Source organism: Prosopis cineraria, unplaced genomic scaffold, assembly GCF_029017545.1.
Source record: "Prosopis cineraria cultivar Desert tree isolate PC_DT_omini unplaced genomic scaffold, ASM2901754v1 PC6, whole genome shotgun sequence".
Taxonomy (NCBI): Eukaryota; Viridiplantae; Streptophyta; class Magnoliopsida; order Fabales; family Fabaceae; genus Prosopis; species Prosopis cineraria.
In genome coordinates, this window is record NW_026555337.1 from 38,202,195 (window position 1) to 38,218,148 (window position 15,954).

At 29.9% G+C, this 15,954-nt stretch overlaps 1 protein-coding gene across 1 annotated transcript; it reads right to left on the reverse strand.

Moving 5' to 3' along the window:
* Positions 1 to 13,151: 13,151 nt before the first annotated feature.
* On the reverse strand, positions 13,152 to 15,004 carry LOC129313645 (DNA damage-repair/toleration protein DRT100-like). The gene has a single exon (XM_054956924.1). It carries the CDS (start codon positions 14,987 to 14,989, stop codon positions 13,754 to 13,756), a length of 1,236 nt encoding a protein of 411 aa, XP_054812899.1. The 5' UTR covers positions 14,990 to 15,004; the 3' UTR covers positions 13,152 to 13,753.
* Between the last annotated feature and the right edge of the window lie 950 nt (positions 15,005 to 15,954).

Consider the following 15,954-nt stretch of genomic DNA (forward strand, 5'->3'; position numbering starts at 1 on the left):
TTATGATTTGATTCTGAAGTTATTTTTATTACTAATATTCCTTTTTCTAAAATGATTATTTCCAAAACTAGGAAGGCATGTCTTTTGATGTTAAATTTCTGGTTTAAGTTTTCATGGGCCATTATTGTGTACTTTGGAGAGGATTTAAATTATATTATGGTTTAGATTTTTGGGGCCGATTGAGATTAGTGAAAAATTAAATAACCACTATGATTTGGATTTTTTTTTTTTTTTTGTGAATTTTCCTCTTGCCATCTGTTGGACTTTATATATTGTTCCACTCTTAATGGGCTAACCAAGTGAATGGTCCCAATATGTCTAATTAATTGATTTTTTAATTTAAAATTCAAATGGAAGGTTTGAGAGGGATTTTAAAAAGGGTAAAAAAGTAAAAATATTCACAAATTCATTAGTCACAAGCACCTAGTATTTTAAATTGAGGAAAAGAATAAAAATACTCATAATGTTACATAGACGGGTGCAAAAGTGATTAGATTGTTAACTTTGACTATTAAATACTGGCTGTATATGTCACGTGTTAGTCTTCGATAACATGGACTAATAAAGGGAAAAAAATATTTACGAAGTTATTGGCTAGGAGCAAAAATACTTATGAATGTAGGCTAAGAGTAAAAATACCAATAACATTACTAGAGTTAGTATAAAAGTATCAATCCATCCAATTCTTTAAATGTTGATCGTTTAGTTGACACTTAAGTAAAAATTGACCTTTTTTTTGCTGATATGGATAAAAAATATTCTTGGATGAAATTCTGTAAAGGTTAATAAGTTATTATATGAATATCATATGAAAAAATATCACTTTGACTTAAAATCAAATTAAATAGCTTGTTTCTTTGCAGTAGTGACGACTAAACATTTAAAAATTTTGAACTTATTATGAATGAAATTGCTTAAGGTTGTGGAAATATTCTTAAGCTAGATATGCTCAATCTCAATCTTCAATTTTGTACAACCTATCTCACTATGTTGAATCTTAAATTTTATAGATAAGAAAAATGAGTAAAGAGGGAGATGAAAAGGGGGTGAAATACATGGCAATGGAAAGAAACCATGTAACATTGATTTTGACGGATTGGTCACCATTGTACCTATTAAAGTAACATTATAGGTACTCATACGATGATCAATCAACATTTGTAAAAATTCATCTGAAAATATTTTTTGTCTATATCAACAAAAAATAGTTAAATTTTACTTAGATGTCAACTAAACTGTTGACATTTAAGGAATTGGATGGATTGGTACTTTTGCACTAACTCTGATAACGTTATGGATATTTTTACTCTTCGTTTATGACCTTGTGGGTATTTTTGCTCCTGGCCAACAACTTTATGAATATTTTTGCCCATTTATTAGTTCATATCAGCAAAGATTGACATGTGGCATGCACAATCAATATTTAACGATTAAAGTTAACAGCGTTAGGTCAAAGTTAATAATTTGTTCACTTTTACACTCATCTATGTAACGTTATAGGTCTTTTTACCATTTTTCTCACTTTAGGACATTGAGTGCCCATAGCTGACCACTTTATGAGTATTTTTGTCCTTTATCCTTAAAAAAAACAATTATTTTTGCAAGCTCAAAAGAGAGTAGACTGCATTGGGGGAAAATAAAAGACAATGTTGGTGGTAGTCATTATGCCTAATTGATTAATGAGTGATTTTTCATTTTATTTCCTTTTTTAACATTCTACCTACAAAATGTTAAAGAGCTCGTTTGGATTTTAGTTAGGTATAATTGATTATGAAAATAATTTATTAATATAGTTGATTTTAACTATAATTGATTATATTATAACGCAATATATTTGGATATTATTTTTTAAAATTAATTTTAATAGAATTGAAGATGTTTAGATAATTTAGCCAGAATTAATTTTAGCAATGCAAATTACTATAAAAGACATTTCTTTTCAAAACTAAATTATCGATAAATTTGTATCTAATAGTATTAAATTTGTTAAATTTTATTTAACATAAAAATGAATTATTGACAAATTATTTATTATTAAAATGGTAAAATGAGAATCAAATAAGCAGGCATAGATAGCTTAACACAAAAATCGATTTTAACCTCATTAATTGATTATTTCATGTATATGTTGTTTGGGTTATTTTCTTTTAAAAATTGATTTCCTCCCAAAAAAATTGATTCTAAAGACAAACCAAACAGGCAGAAAAAGAGTAATACTTTATTCAAAGAAGGGTTAAAATATAATTTTATCTTTAAATTATTCTCACAAGAGCAATGTTGCCCTTAAACTATTCATCATAGTAATGTTGCTCTTACTATTTAAACATCCATTACTATAACTAGTAAGACTCACTTTTGCTGACTTAAAGTGCAATTTTGCCTCTAAATTATTTTTAAAAAGCAATGTTGCTGTCACCATTTAAGAATTATAAACGTCTGTTAACTGTAACTAGTGGAACTACTTTTCATTATCTCTCTTTAGTTAACATTGAATCAAGTCAAGATTTCAACTAGACTGGCATTTCAGTTGCTAGATTGATTTTTGGATAACCATTTATAATACATATGCGAGAATATATTTATTTATGATAGTCACTTTTGTAGGTTGATTCACTCAAGATGATAAGAAGTGATCTTTTTACCCTAAAAATATTTATTATATATTTTTTGTTGGATCAAGAGCTCCCCTTGTAGTGTTGTTAGTGTAAATTTATACTTCAACTATTGTCATATTTGTCATTAAAGAAAATTAGTATAAAAATTGAGCTTCTTGTCAATGTATAGTTCATGACTCGTTGGAATGTTAGTAGAGAATATTATGACACAGATAAATGTTTTCACATGAATATTAGATGTTAGAAAGGATGTGAATGGAATGGTATTAGTACAAAAAGTACTTTTCATTATATATTTTTTAGTTAATAGACATTTATGATTTTTAAACAGTGAAAAAAATATTGCTCGGATTTAATTAGTTCAAGAGGGACATTACTCCTTTGAGAATAGTTTAGGAATAAAATTGCACCTTAACTCATGAAAAATAAGTACCACTAGCTACAGTTAATGGACGTTTAAACAATAGGAGAAATATTGATTTGATTTAATTAGTTTATGGGCAACATTACTACGATAAGTAATTTAGAGGTAACATTGCTCATCTGAAAATAGTTTAAAGACAAAATTGCATCTTAACCCTTCAAAAATCAAAGCTGATTGCATGGAACATTTTCCTACTTGGTTTCTAACAATTGTTTTCTTTATTTTGGCTCTTAGAGCACTTAAAAGCTTTCTTTCAACTAAAAAAAGTGGGGGAAATTTTATTAAAGACTCCCTGACCATACTTATTAAAAAAAACCTTAGAAATTTTAATATATCATTGCAAGATAAGGGTAGTGATTTGATATTAAATTTCACAGCCAAATAATAATATTGCCCCTCATTGAAAAAAAGAAAAGAAAAGAAAAGTTGAAGTTTAATGATTGAAGGCGGTGGAAGAGATAGACGAAAGTGTGGGAATGCTCTCTCCCTCTCATTCCCCCTCTCTAGCTTCTTTCAAACACTAATAACTTGTTTAGTTTTATCTAACACCTCAATCTTATTCTTCAAAGTTCTTTTTCTCTTCACAACAAGATTATAAGCCTCATGAAAGTCATTTGTGATTCCTTAACCTGCGAGTGACTTCTTTATAGTTTTTACTCAAGCCATCTTCTTCAAAGAGTTGGACATAGAATTACATTGAATCAGATATTTGAGAGGTTTACTGAAAGATGAAGTTAAGGGTTTTTGGTCGAGAATGTGTTTATGAAATAATCACAAAGGGAATTTGGTTTTGGTTAAGAGATGGTGATTATCAAGTTAAGAAAATTTGAGTTTCCTACTGATTAGATTTCAGGATATGACTAAGAATGAGACAAAGCAACCTCTAGTAACACATAGAGTCATGTTGGAATGTTACCAATTTATCAGTATGAAAAAGTAACCATTAAAAGGAAATTTTAAATGAATGGATGAAATTAAAAGATCAAGATAGAGAAAATGTACTTGTCATATTGGTATTTCTCTAATATACTGATATATATAGTTCATATGGTATGAGTCTGGGTTTCCATATCATCAACCTATGTCATACCAGTATGTTATGTTGATACTGATTATGTACTAGTTCTATCGGTATGAATATAGGTTTTTATAACAACTTTTGTCATATCGATATGTTGTGTTATTATCGATACGAGTTATTAATATCAGTATGTACTAGTTTTACTAGTGTAAGTTTAAGTTTCACCTAACCTAAAAAATTTTAAATGACTTATTCATTACCCTACTATGTGTGGTTCATCATCTTATGACATCTTGTTAATTTTTCTACCTCACTTATTTGTTGCAAGTTTGGGTTTTTATAACGGCCTCTATCATACCAATATGCTGTATTGATATATGTAATATCTCCTTTATATAATCACAATTAATACTTAAATCCAAGGTAATTAAGGGATTAACCTTGAAGGAATTACCAAGTTAAATCTTGTAGAAATGGGATCCTAAGTTTTCATAGTTCAAAATAAATAACAATACTTTATTAAACTTATAATCATAGTAGAATAATGTTTTGGAAGTATGTGATATCTCAAAGAAATGAAAAAGCTCAAAACTAGTTTGAAAAATATAAAGAATTGAGAAGCAGGATAGTGCTTCATGGTATGTGCACACCAAATTAAAAAATGAAAATAGCACCCAAAAAAATTCTAGAAAATTCAAAAAAAATGAGAAAAAAAGAAAAAAAAATTAACAACCAAATTCAAAAAGTTAACACCTTTGACTCCCTGGCAATGGCGTTAAAATTTTGACACTACTGTCAAAAAGTGCTAAAATTAATAAAAACTAAATTTTACAATAAAGCGCAACCTAGGTCGTCTCCCTAAGAATCAATAGAGTAACTATTTGAATTATGATTATGAAAAGGTAAATAATGGGAGTTTTTTATGATGAAATTAAAACTAAATTAGAATTAAATAAATAAAGGAAAATCAACTAAGAAAATTACCAAGAACAAGCAGCACAATCAATCACAACCAATCACCTAAATTTAATTTTTTTCGTCCACAAAATAAATTAATTTTATTTAACTTTATTATTCTAGCTTTATTATTTATTTCTCAAATTATCATTCAAGAATTAAACAATAAATTAAGTTATAGATTAATTGAAATCTCCCTCAACCCACAACCTAACAAGTGTTCTAAGTTAGCCACACCAGAAATAAAGCATGGATAATCACCCAAGCTAGGCCAAATTGCTTTTATATTATTATATCAATCGATTATAGCAAGCAAAACCTTAGATAAAATTTATAACCAAAAAATTATGCAATAAAGCTACTCTAATCAGCAATAGCAATTAAACTATAAAATTTAAAAGTAAAGAGAAGAAGAGCAAATTGAAATAAAGTTAAAATAAATTTTTTCTTAAATATCAAAGATTTTGATTACAATTTAAAATCATGATTTGTGATTGATCACACTAAAAATTTAGCTCTCCATAAAACTAAAAACAAAATAGCAGCCTCTGATTCTTTGTTTTCTCTCTAATTTTTTTCGCCGTCCAGTGATGCCTCTCCCGTGGTATGTATCTGCTTTATATATTGGTTGTGCATCTCGCTTCCAATTCAAATCCCAGCGTGTGAGGCTTAACAAATATAAAACTAAAAGCTAATAATATAATAAGATAATAAAACTACCCTTAATAATCGTAAATGAAAACTACATTAAAATACTCAAGATAAATATAAACAAAATTTTCAAAATTTAATTCTTGATTTGATATTCAAACATACTCATATTCTTGTTATTCAAAATATTCTCTATCAATATCTTCCAAATTGAATCTAGAAAATCTGCACAAATAAGATAAAATTAAATAGCAACTGTGCAAAAATATTAAAGATACCATTTATATTTTAAAACCACAGATTTAGTTAGTTAAAATTTCAAAACTAAATATTGGCTAATAAAATTAAATAATATCTAATTAAACTTAATTAGCCTCACATAAATATTTAAAAGTCTAAATTAAAAGGATAAAAATATATAAAATTACTATATATCATGACGCAACTATCCTTTTTTGCGCCACGTGCCGTGGCATGTTGCACATTTTCAGATAGCATCACTACTATCATTTGACAGCAAATCCAGTCAACTTTTGATGTGCCCTATTTCTTCATCTGACATTCGAATGAAATGATCTGGGTGTCTATAAAAAGTTCATTTTATAAACTAGCTAATGGCATATGTTTTACTTCTAAATCAAATCACAGAAGAAAGTTGGACACCAAAACACATTTTCATAATTTTTTACACTTTTTACAAGTCAAGGATATCCAAAATCCTGCACATATGCCAAAAAACCACTCTTAACACTTTTACCATACTCAACGGACTTAGGACTACTTGCACAGCATATCATATGCACATATACACTACAGTATGATAATTTCACTCCTCAAGCCCTATAATATCAAAATAGCAAAGGAGGTTTTAGCATTGCATTTTATAATCTGCATTCACAGTGATGATTAAAATAACATCCTTATACTTACACTAGTATTTAGGCCCTATCAACACTTAAACAGTTTATATACAACATTCCAAGGCTCAAAATACATTCCAAAAATCATTAATAATAATATAGTGCAAGTGCAAACAATATGCATCTTTATTGACAATATTCAATTATTATACAAAATAAAAGAGATCTAAGAGGCTTTATAGTAGAAATTCAAGATTCCTAAGCCTCTGGAAGCTTTTTCCTTTCCACACCGAAGCTAGAGCCTATAAAATATTGAAAGAGAGGAGTGAATCTAGCCATTCAGTAACTAAAATACTTTTACCTTATGTAATTGTATATCAATTGAATAAACACACATAAATGGAGCTGATTACCCAAAATATACTTTTACATGCCACACAAGTTGTCATTTCACAATTTAACTAAATTTCATACTTCTCATTTCAAACCATAAGGTACATTGCAAAAAGACACACATACATGTGACAATAACCTAATTCATTAATTTCATGCACATTACCATAGCACAGATAACCAAGTGACAATGACATACTTATTATCATGACTTACCATAAACTTAGCAACCATATGACATGTTAGATAAATACATATTCATGATCAATTCTACCTTATACCCTCCTTATATTTTTTGACTGAAACCGTGGGCTATAATATCAAATAGGGCTCTGTACATGTGACTAGATAATTCAAGCTCACCAATTGTGAGGTGTGACCAGGCCAAAGATCACAAAACTTACTTTCAAACCATGATTTCCCTCACTCTCAAATTTCTGGGGTGTCGTATACCCTAAACTAATCTCTTGATAAACAGGTGGAGATAGCTAGGTTATAGTTCCTCGATAAATTATGGGATAGTCCCTCGACAAATAGTGAGATAAGGCTTAACCTTTGTGCACCAAAAGGTAGTTATAAATATCATATGGATTTTATCTACTCCTCTCCCTAGGCAAACTCCTACCAACTAATCATGCAAAGTATGATGCTTACTCATTTCACAATTTCATTAATTAAATATCAACACATTTAGCTTATGATAATACACTACCTAAATGAGAATGAATATTATTTTCACAATCATTATTGTGAACACCGTATTTTGTCCGGACATTTTTTTAAATTTAATAATAAATAACTAAAAAAATATAAAAATATAAAAATAAAATTTAATCCTTTTTTTAGGATTATATTTTCAAAAAATATATAATAATCTTGCTTAAATTTTTAAAATCACTCCCAAATTATCTTAATCATTCAAAAATATTGAGGGTTAAATTTATCTCTTTAAATCTTATTTCTCATTTAAAAAATGTACATATATACATATATGTGTGTGTGTGTGTGTGTTAATCTAAAAAGAAAAAGAAAATAAATTTAAAAAAAAATATGTAAGGCTGGGTGAAACATAACCCAAAAGAGAGAGAGCTAGAGAACGCCAGAAAAAAGGATATGCACACACGCACACACTTTCAGCCAAGCACAGTACACAGAAAGCAGAAAGAGCAGCAAGCAACCAACATACGTACACACTTTCGGCTAGCAGAAAAAAGGAAACAGAACCAGAAATGCGGCATACAGAGCAGTAAAGGGAGAAGAAAAGAGCATGAAAAATGACAGAAAATGAAGGAATGAGAGAGCATAAAAGGATAGCGAGAAAACAGAGCAGAGGGAGGAGAAACTGAAAACAAAAAAACAGAGACAGAGGAGAGAGTCTGAGAGAGGATGGAGGATAAGAAGGAGACGAAGAGTGAGAGATGAGAGAGAGACCGAGAAAGAAGAACAAAGGCAGAGGAGAGAGTCCGAGAGAGGAAGAGAAGAGAGGAAGACCGAGAATGAAAAAAATAGAGCAAGACAGGAAAAGAAGAAGAAGAAGAAAACAAGAGCACGGGGATAAGAGGAAAGCCGAGGAAATGAGGGAGAAAGCATGGAAAAAAGAGAGAGACAGCCATGCAAAAAGGGCATGTCAAAACAGAGCACGAGTGGGTCTATTAGCACGGGTTCACGCGGTTTTGGAATTTTGTAGGAGTTATTTACAGCTTCAGCTTCAAACTCAACCATTGGTAAGAAACAATAGGATACCGCTAGAGTCAGCAAGCCGGTAGCCAAGGAAGAGCCAGTCTACTGGGCAACCAAAGCAAAGAAGAAAAACAAGGTGAGAAAAACTAGAGAGAAGAAGAGAAACAAAGACAAAGTGAATGAAGGAGGAGGAGAGAGAAGCTAACGGATCATATGGAAGGTGAAGACGTGGAGAGTAATGGCTCAGTATCAAACGGGTAATAATTTTTCTTGTTCCTTCATCAAAGCTTAATCTATGGGATTAATGGAGTAATTAGAAAATTTCAAAATTTAGATAGATTACATGATTTATTTTGTGTGGCATTGTACATTATTTCTGACCATGAGCTTCACAATTATTTGTTGGTTGTAAAATTCTTAATAAATAATATTTAAATCTATTTGCAATGTGAGATTTCAAAAATCCCTGCAAATATTTAAATTTAAAATGATCCCATATCATGAAAATTAATAAGATTTCATAGGTATGAGGATTAATTTTTTATAATAATATGGGTTTCAAAGACTCATCATCAAAATTAATTATCTTTTATAATCAATAAAATATTTAAGTTTCGTGAGAGATTTCAAGAATCTTTATAGAGACTTAAATTAATCACATTATCGTGTAGGATAATAAATCTATGCAGATATCGTGATTCACAATTTATATGGTAAATAAATAAATGAATTTTGTAAATAAAATAAAAAATATTTTTATAATTTTAATTAATTAAATTAATGAATTTAAATTATAATTATATTTACCCATTATATCTTTTGGTCATGTGAGATTTTTGAAACTCCGTAGACCTTTAAGATAATCGTACTACCGTGTGAGTCAATAAGGCTTCACAGGTATAATAATTAAGATTTTTATATTAAAAATATGCGTTATATAATTACGCATTAAAATATATTCAAAGCGAATATTATTTAATCCTTTTATCATGTGAGACCTTGTATCTCTGCAGATATTTAAGATAATCTCATATCGTGTAAATCAATAAGGTTTCGCAGATATGAGAGTAAAACTTATATGTTAATATGGGTTCAAAAGGCCCATCATTAAATTTAACTTTCTTTTTTATAACCCAAATTAATAATTTATTTAAGTCTCATGTGAGATTTCAAAAATTTTCTTAGAGATTTAAATTAATCACATCATCGTGGGGATAATAAGTCCTCAAAAATATAGTGATTATCAATTTCTATAATAAATAAATGTTTTTTGTAAATAATCATGTAATACACAATTTAGAAAAATTAATTAATCAAATTAATGAATTTAAGTTGTAATCACATTTACCGATTATCTCTTTTAGTTATGTTAGATTTTTGAATCTCCATAGACTTCTAAGATAATCGTATTATTTGCAGATATAACGATTAAATTTTTAAATATATATATATATATATATTATATAACTAATTAAATCAATTAATTAAATTTAATTCCTTTATCGTGAGAGATTTTAGAATCTCCGTAGATATTCAGGCTAAATCATATTACCATATAAGCCAATAAGGCTATACAGGTATGATGATTAAAATTCTTTAAAAACATATATACATACTTAAGCAAACTATTATTAACACTTAAAAATAAATATAAGGCATTTTTAATCGAATCTCACCCTCAATAAAGTAATTATCCACTTTCCAACTAACCTTATCTTTCTATATTTACCTCTATTAAACACTCTACAATAAATATAAAGTTATTATCAATAGGGACACTTTTTAAAAAAAGACAATAATTATATCTCAAAAGACTAAAAATGTCTTACATTTTTTAATATATAACTCGTCAAAAAATATTTTACATTTTTTAACAGAAGGAGTAACTCATTTTAATTTTAAAAAATATAATATTTTATTTGGTTTTTCTCTTCAAAATTTATTTAACCTAAATTTTTAATATATTTAAGTAATTTGAATAAAAATTTTGTCACAAATTTATTTTGGTTTTTCAAGTTATATTGAACATCATTGCTGTGAATTTTTCCTAACATATTTGATTATAACTGGTAAAAAATATTTAATAATAGTTGTCATCCTTAAATTTCAAACAATAACCTTTCTTAAATTTTGATTAGAAATTGGAAGCTACAGTTTTTGAAAATAATAGAGGTCAAAAGGATTAAAAAAAGGCCAATAAAAAAGATTAAAAAACACAAAAGATAGAATTTTGGAATTTGATTATTATTTTATAATATAAATTGCCAACATGTACAGAGAGGGGGGGGATGAAGTTACTTGCATCAGTTATTGTCTTATAGAAGGAGGGATAATTCTGTCTTTTCATTTTTCATGAAAATATTGTTGGGATTTGGTAAGCATTTTTCAATTTATTGAAACTTTATTCACATTAAATTAGTTCTTTGAGAGAAAAAATTTTTAATACTATCCAAAAAAAAATTTTAATGCATAAATTTTCAATGTGAGATTTTAAGTTTTAAAATTAAATTTAAGTCCATCAATAAAAACGTTATCTTAATATTTATGAGTTGTAAATAATTCTTTCATATATTTTATACCTTATATTAAGGTAAAAATGTCCATGTATTCATTATTCACACTTAAAGTCTAAGAACTACTTCATGGATAATATTTCTTTCTTTTCTTGTTGGATTTGATGAGGTGGATAATATTTCTTTCTTATTGACTTGATTTTAATTATTCTCATTAAACATTCTAAAATGAAATTCTTGAACCATTGAATAGATATAGGAGAGTGTGATTTTAAAATATAATGTCCCTCTCTTTGGTTTAATATAAGACAAGTCTAACCACCTCACTACATTTGAAGGGTAGTTAAATATATTATATTTAAGAATATTAATTTTTTCTTTAAAAAAGAATATACATTTTTTTCATATGCAACTTCTTGTACTATTTAAAAATTTGTAAAAAGAAAAAATTGCAATAAAATAATTAAAAGCTTATCTTTTTATGAAAAGTAATTTATAGAAGGATGATCTACTTACTCCCTTTAATTTTATTTACAAGACAAATAAAAAATAATGTTTTGATCATATTTATAAAACATATTATTAATTTTTTACCATAAATTTTTTATTTAATCTTTTATTATATGTAGATGAAAAATATATATTATTAACATATATATATGTATATTTAATAAAAATAAAAAATTAAAAACTCATTAACTTTTTAAATAGAATCTATAATTTTAAAATTTTTTAATTCTCATAAAATATATTGACAGTGAATTAAATAAGATTGAAGAGATTATAATCTAATAATAGGCAAGATGACATAAGACAAAAGAGTCAATCCAAAAACAGATGGGAAAGTGATTGAAATTTGAAATATAAATAGGCGAAGACCAATTGAATGGGTGCAGATGGTCACATGGAAAGAGGGCGAATTGAATGTGGGTGTCAGTCTGGCAGGGGACCCTGACCACATGATCTCATGCAAATTCAATTCAATGGAATTAAAAGGCAGTTCATTAGGTCGCCTCTTTAATTCCTGCTTTTACTATTTTTTCACCTCTATCGCCTTTTAACTTCAACTGCTATAAATTTTTCACTCTTGGTGGTAATGTCCCAATTACCCTGCCAAGCTATCAATGAATTTCATCATCAATTTTTTTCTTTCACCTTTTTAAATACTTTAATGTTATGTTTGAATGCATGTAAATTAAAATTTAAATTTAAATTTAAATTAAATTTATTGTTTTAATAATTAAAAATGTGTGAATTTGAATTTGAAAAATGTGTAGATTTAAAAATCTAAATATAAATCCTACCTTAATTCTTTTATAATTTAAAATCCTTTATAAATAACTAAACTCTTATTATTTTAATTTTTAATGAAAGTTTCTCTCCTTTTTCACGTTCATTTGTCAAATTCGCTACTTTGTCATCATTGTCTCCAATCGACATCCTTCGAGACCAGATCGCCAGCGTTGATTAGGACCAGAATGCCAGCCCCAATTGGGATCAGATTGTTAGCGTCAACCTAGACTTGACAGCCAACACTAATAAGGACTAGATAGCCAACGCCAGCCGAGATCGAACAATTAACTTTGACTTAAATCGCACAAGCAGTACCAACTAGGATTGAACTACTATCTTTAACTAGGACCAGACCACACGAAAAATTTTAATATTATAATTTAAATTTTTTATATCATTTAAATAAAAAATTTAAAATTTATAAATTTTTAATATGAAATTTTAAATTTAAATTCTCAACCTAAATCTACCTATCTAGACACAACCTAAGGGATCTTAAAGACCTACCAAAACATCTAAGGAATCTTTAAGACCAGCCAAAACATCTAAACTCAAATTTGCATGAATAATACACACTCACACTATTTAAACAAGTGATTAAAAATTCAAATATTTATTTAGAAGAAGTATATCATTTGTATTCAATACTCTAAGATAATTATTCAAACAGAGAACACACACACATATATGCATACAGATAAGCTCATACTAACTTGTCAGGATGGAACTTTCCCTGTACATATCTATAAATAATTTTAATATAATTTATATGATGAAGGCAGAACTCAAGGTTTTAACAAGTGATCACAACCATATCATCGGCCATAGATTCGTAAAATTCTTGACAGACATTGCTAGGTTATATACATTCACAATCCCAATAAAGTAGCAACCCTCACATCTTAGACAAATATTAAAACCCAATGCATAAAAGCCTTAGCCAATTTATTTTTCAACAATACAAGTGAAACTAACTTCACGTGCAATACAGGAAGTATTATATTAAACACTTTCTTGACCTTTGCCCAATGACTTATCATTTATGCTCCTAAGCAGGTGATGTTGGGAATATTTCACAGTTAAGTCAAGCACTATACCATTTAGATACATCTCTCTTCTTCCCCCTTCTCAATTTCACTTCAAAATATTTCGTACTAAGTAACATATCAAGTTATCAACGTACTCGGATATATATCACACATTATATGTTACGAATTGATATAAAAAATCAAACACAGTGACACGTTTGATTGCTTGAATGTGACTTGTTTGTGAGAATCAACACACACACACACATACTGGTGGCTTTCCGGGTACCCGAAACTCTTTCTGGGTCGGGTCGCTTCTCAGCAAGTCTTCAAGGGATTTCCACACAAACAGTCATTGTTAGCAAAGGAGGAAGCTCCAAGGTGATCAAACGGAGACCCGACGGGTATGGACCCACACAGGTGGTTATGGCTCAGGTCCAGGTGCCCGATATACTTGGCCGATGATAGAGAACTGGGTATCGGACCCTTCAAATTGTTATATGATAAATCCAACACCATAAAGTATGATTTTGACCCGAACACGTTTGGTATTTGGCCTTCCAACGCGTTTCGGCTCAAGTTCAGGATGCCCATGCCCGAGTTACCCAGCAGGTTTGGAGGGATTTGACCCGACAGAGAGTTACTGTCTAGATTGAGGGTCGAAAGAACCGGCATTGAACCGAGCTCGCTGTGGATTGAACCGCAGAGACGGTTCATGGACAAATCCAAGTCCGCGAGCCGGCTCATGGAGGAGATGGACGTTGGGATGGAGCCGGTGAGCTGGTTTCGGTTCAGCAGCGCGCGGCTGAGCATGCTGAGTTTGCCGAAATCGGAGGGAAGTTCGCCGGAAAGCTGGTTGTTGCTGAGGTCGAGGTGCATGAGTGCTGCGAGGTTGACGATGGAGGGAGGAACCCTGCCTGAGATGGCATTGTCGGCGAGGTTCAACACCGTGAGCCGCTGCAAGTTTCCAATTCCAGCAGGAATCTCGCCGGACAGGCGGTTACCGATGAGGTCGAGCACGCGGAGAGAGGAGAGGGAGACAATGCAGTCGGGAATCTCACCGGAGATGGCCTTCCAGTCTGCAACAACAACGTTGGTGAGGCGGTCGAGCTTGCAAATCTCCGGCGAGATTGTGCCAGTCATACAGCCAGTGCGGCCAGCTTTCTCGAATATCGGGTCCTCCGACTCGCCGCGGAGGTTGATGTCGGCGACGCGGGCGGTGGAAGGGTCGCAGCTGACGCCGTACCAATTTAGACAGCAATTTGTACCGGTCCAGGAGTTGAAGATGCCCAAGTAGGGCTCCTTCAGGTCGGCCTTGAAGGCTAACAATGCCGCCCGATCGGACGGCGGGCAAGAGTGAACGGAGAAAGAAACGGCAAGAATCAGAGTTACCAAAAATAGAAAAGAACTCATCATTATCTCTCTCTGTAGAAGCAAGTGATGGTTGAGAGAGATAGAGAGAGTGTGTGTGTCTCTGTATAGTTCGCTCTGAAAAGTGACAGTGAGTGAACGAATATCTGAATCAAGCCAGAGGATGCTTATAAGGAAGAGCATGACTTCGTAGGCTTAGCAATCGCAGGCGTGTTTAGTGACGGAAATGCCCCTGGTGAATGCATATTATTACAATTCACTGGGTGCTCTGTTTCAACTAGGAAGGGAATAGTATATGTTAAATAGAGATTTCGAGTTCAAATTTCAAAAATACAATAGCAATTAATGGTAAAAATTTTAATAAAAAGGGTCTTGATCTAACTCAATTTAGATTAGTCTGAATTCTATTAAAGTTTTATTAGCTCAACGTGGGTTAAGTCCAAGGTACTGGGTGTTAATGTGAAAAAGAAAATAGTGAAGTCCAGGAATGTATAATGACAAAACAAAACAACCCAAAAAAAAGAGCAAAATCCCTAGATTAACATATACTATTGGAATATATAATGGAAACGTTTACTTGCAAGTTCAAATTTTCCAAAATCCTTTTCTGTGGGCTTTTTCGGTGGATGTTTATTTTTTAAAATAAATTAGTGCACTTAATAAAATTTCCCAAATTTTTCTATATATAATATAAAATTTATAAAAAATTTGCATATTTATAAATAACATGATTCATTTTAAAATTTCTGCTGACATTTGTTCATAATATACTTCATTCAATTATATTTATAAATCATTTTTAATATTTTTTATTGAAATTAAAAAAACTTAAAAGCCATTAATTTAGTCCAAAAATTTCATAAATTTCAAACTCTGTCCTTATTAAACAATAGATATTTTAATAATTTATTTTTTCTTACTAACATTTATGAAGTTAAAATAGGAAAACTTGTAATAAAAAGTCATGCTTTATAAATAAGATTAAATAATTCATTCTCTCTCTATCTTATAAATAAGATAAGGAGGATGATAAAGAGGTTTTAAAAGAATCAATTAATTAAAGTTATGTCCCAAGTGTAAAATTTTAAGAATTTACAACTCAATTTTTCTATTTTACAACTCCGTTATAATGAATTTATAATTTATAT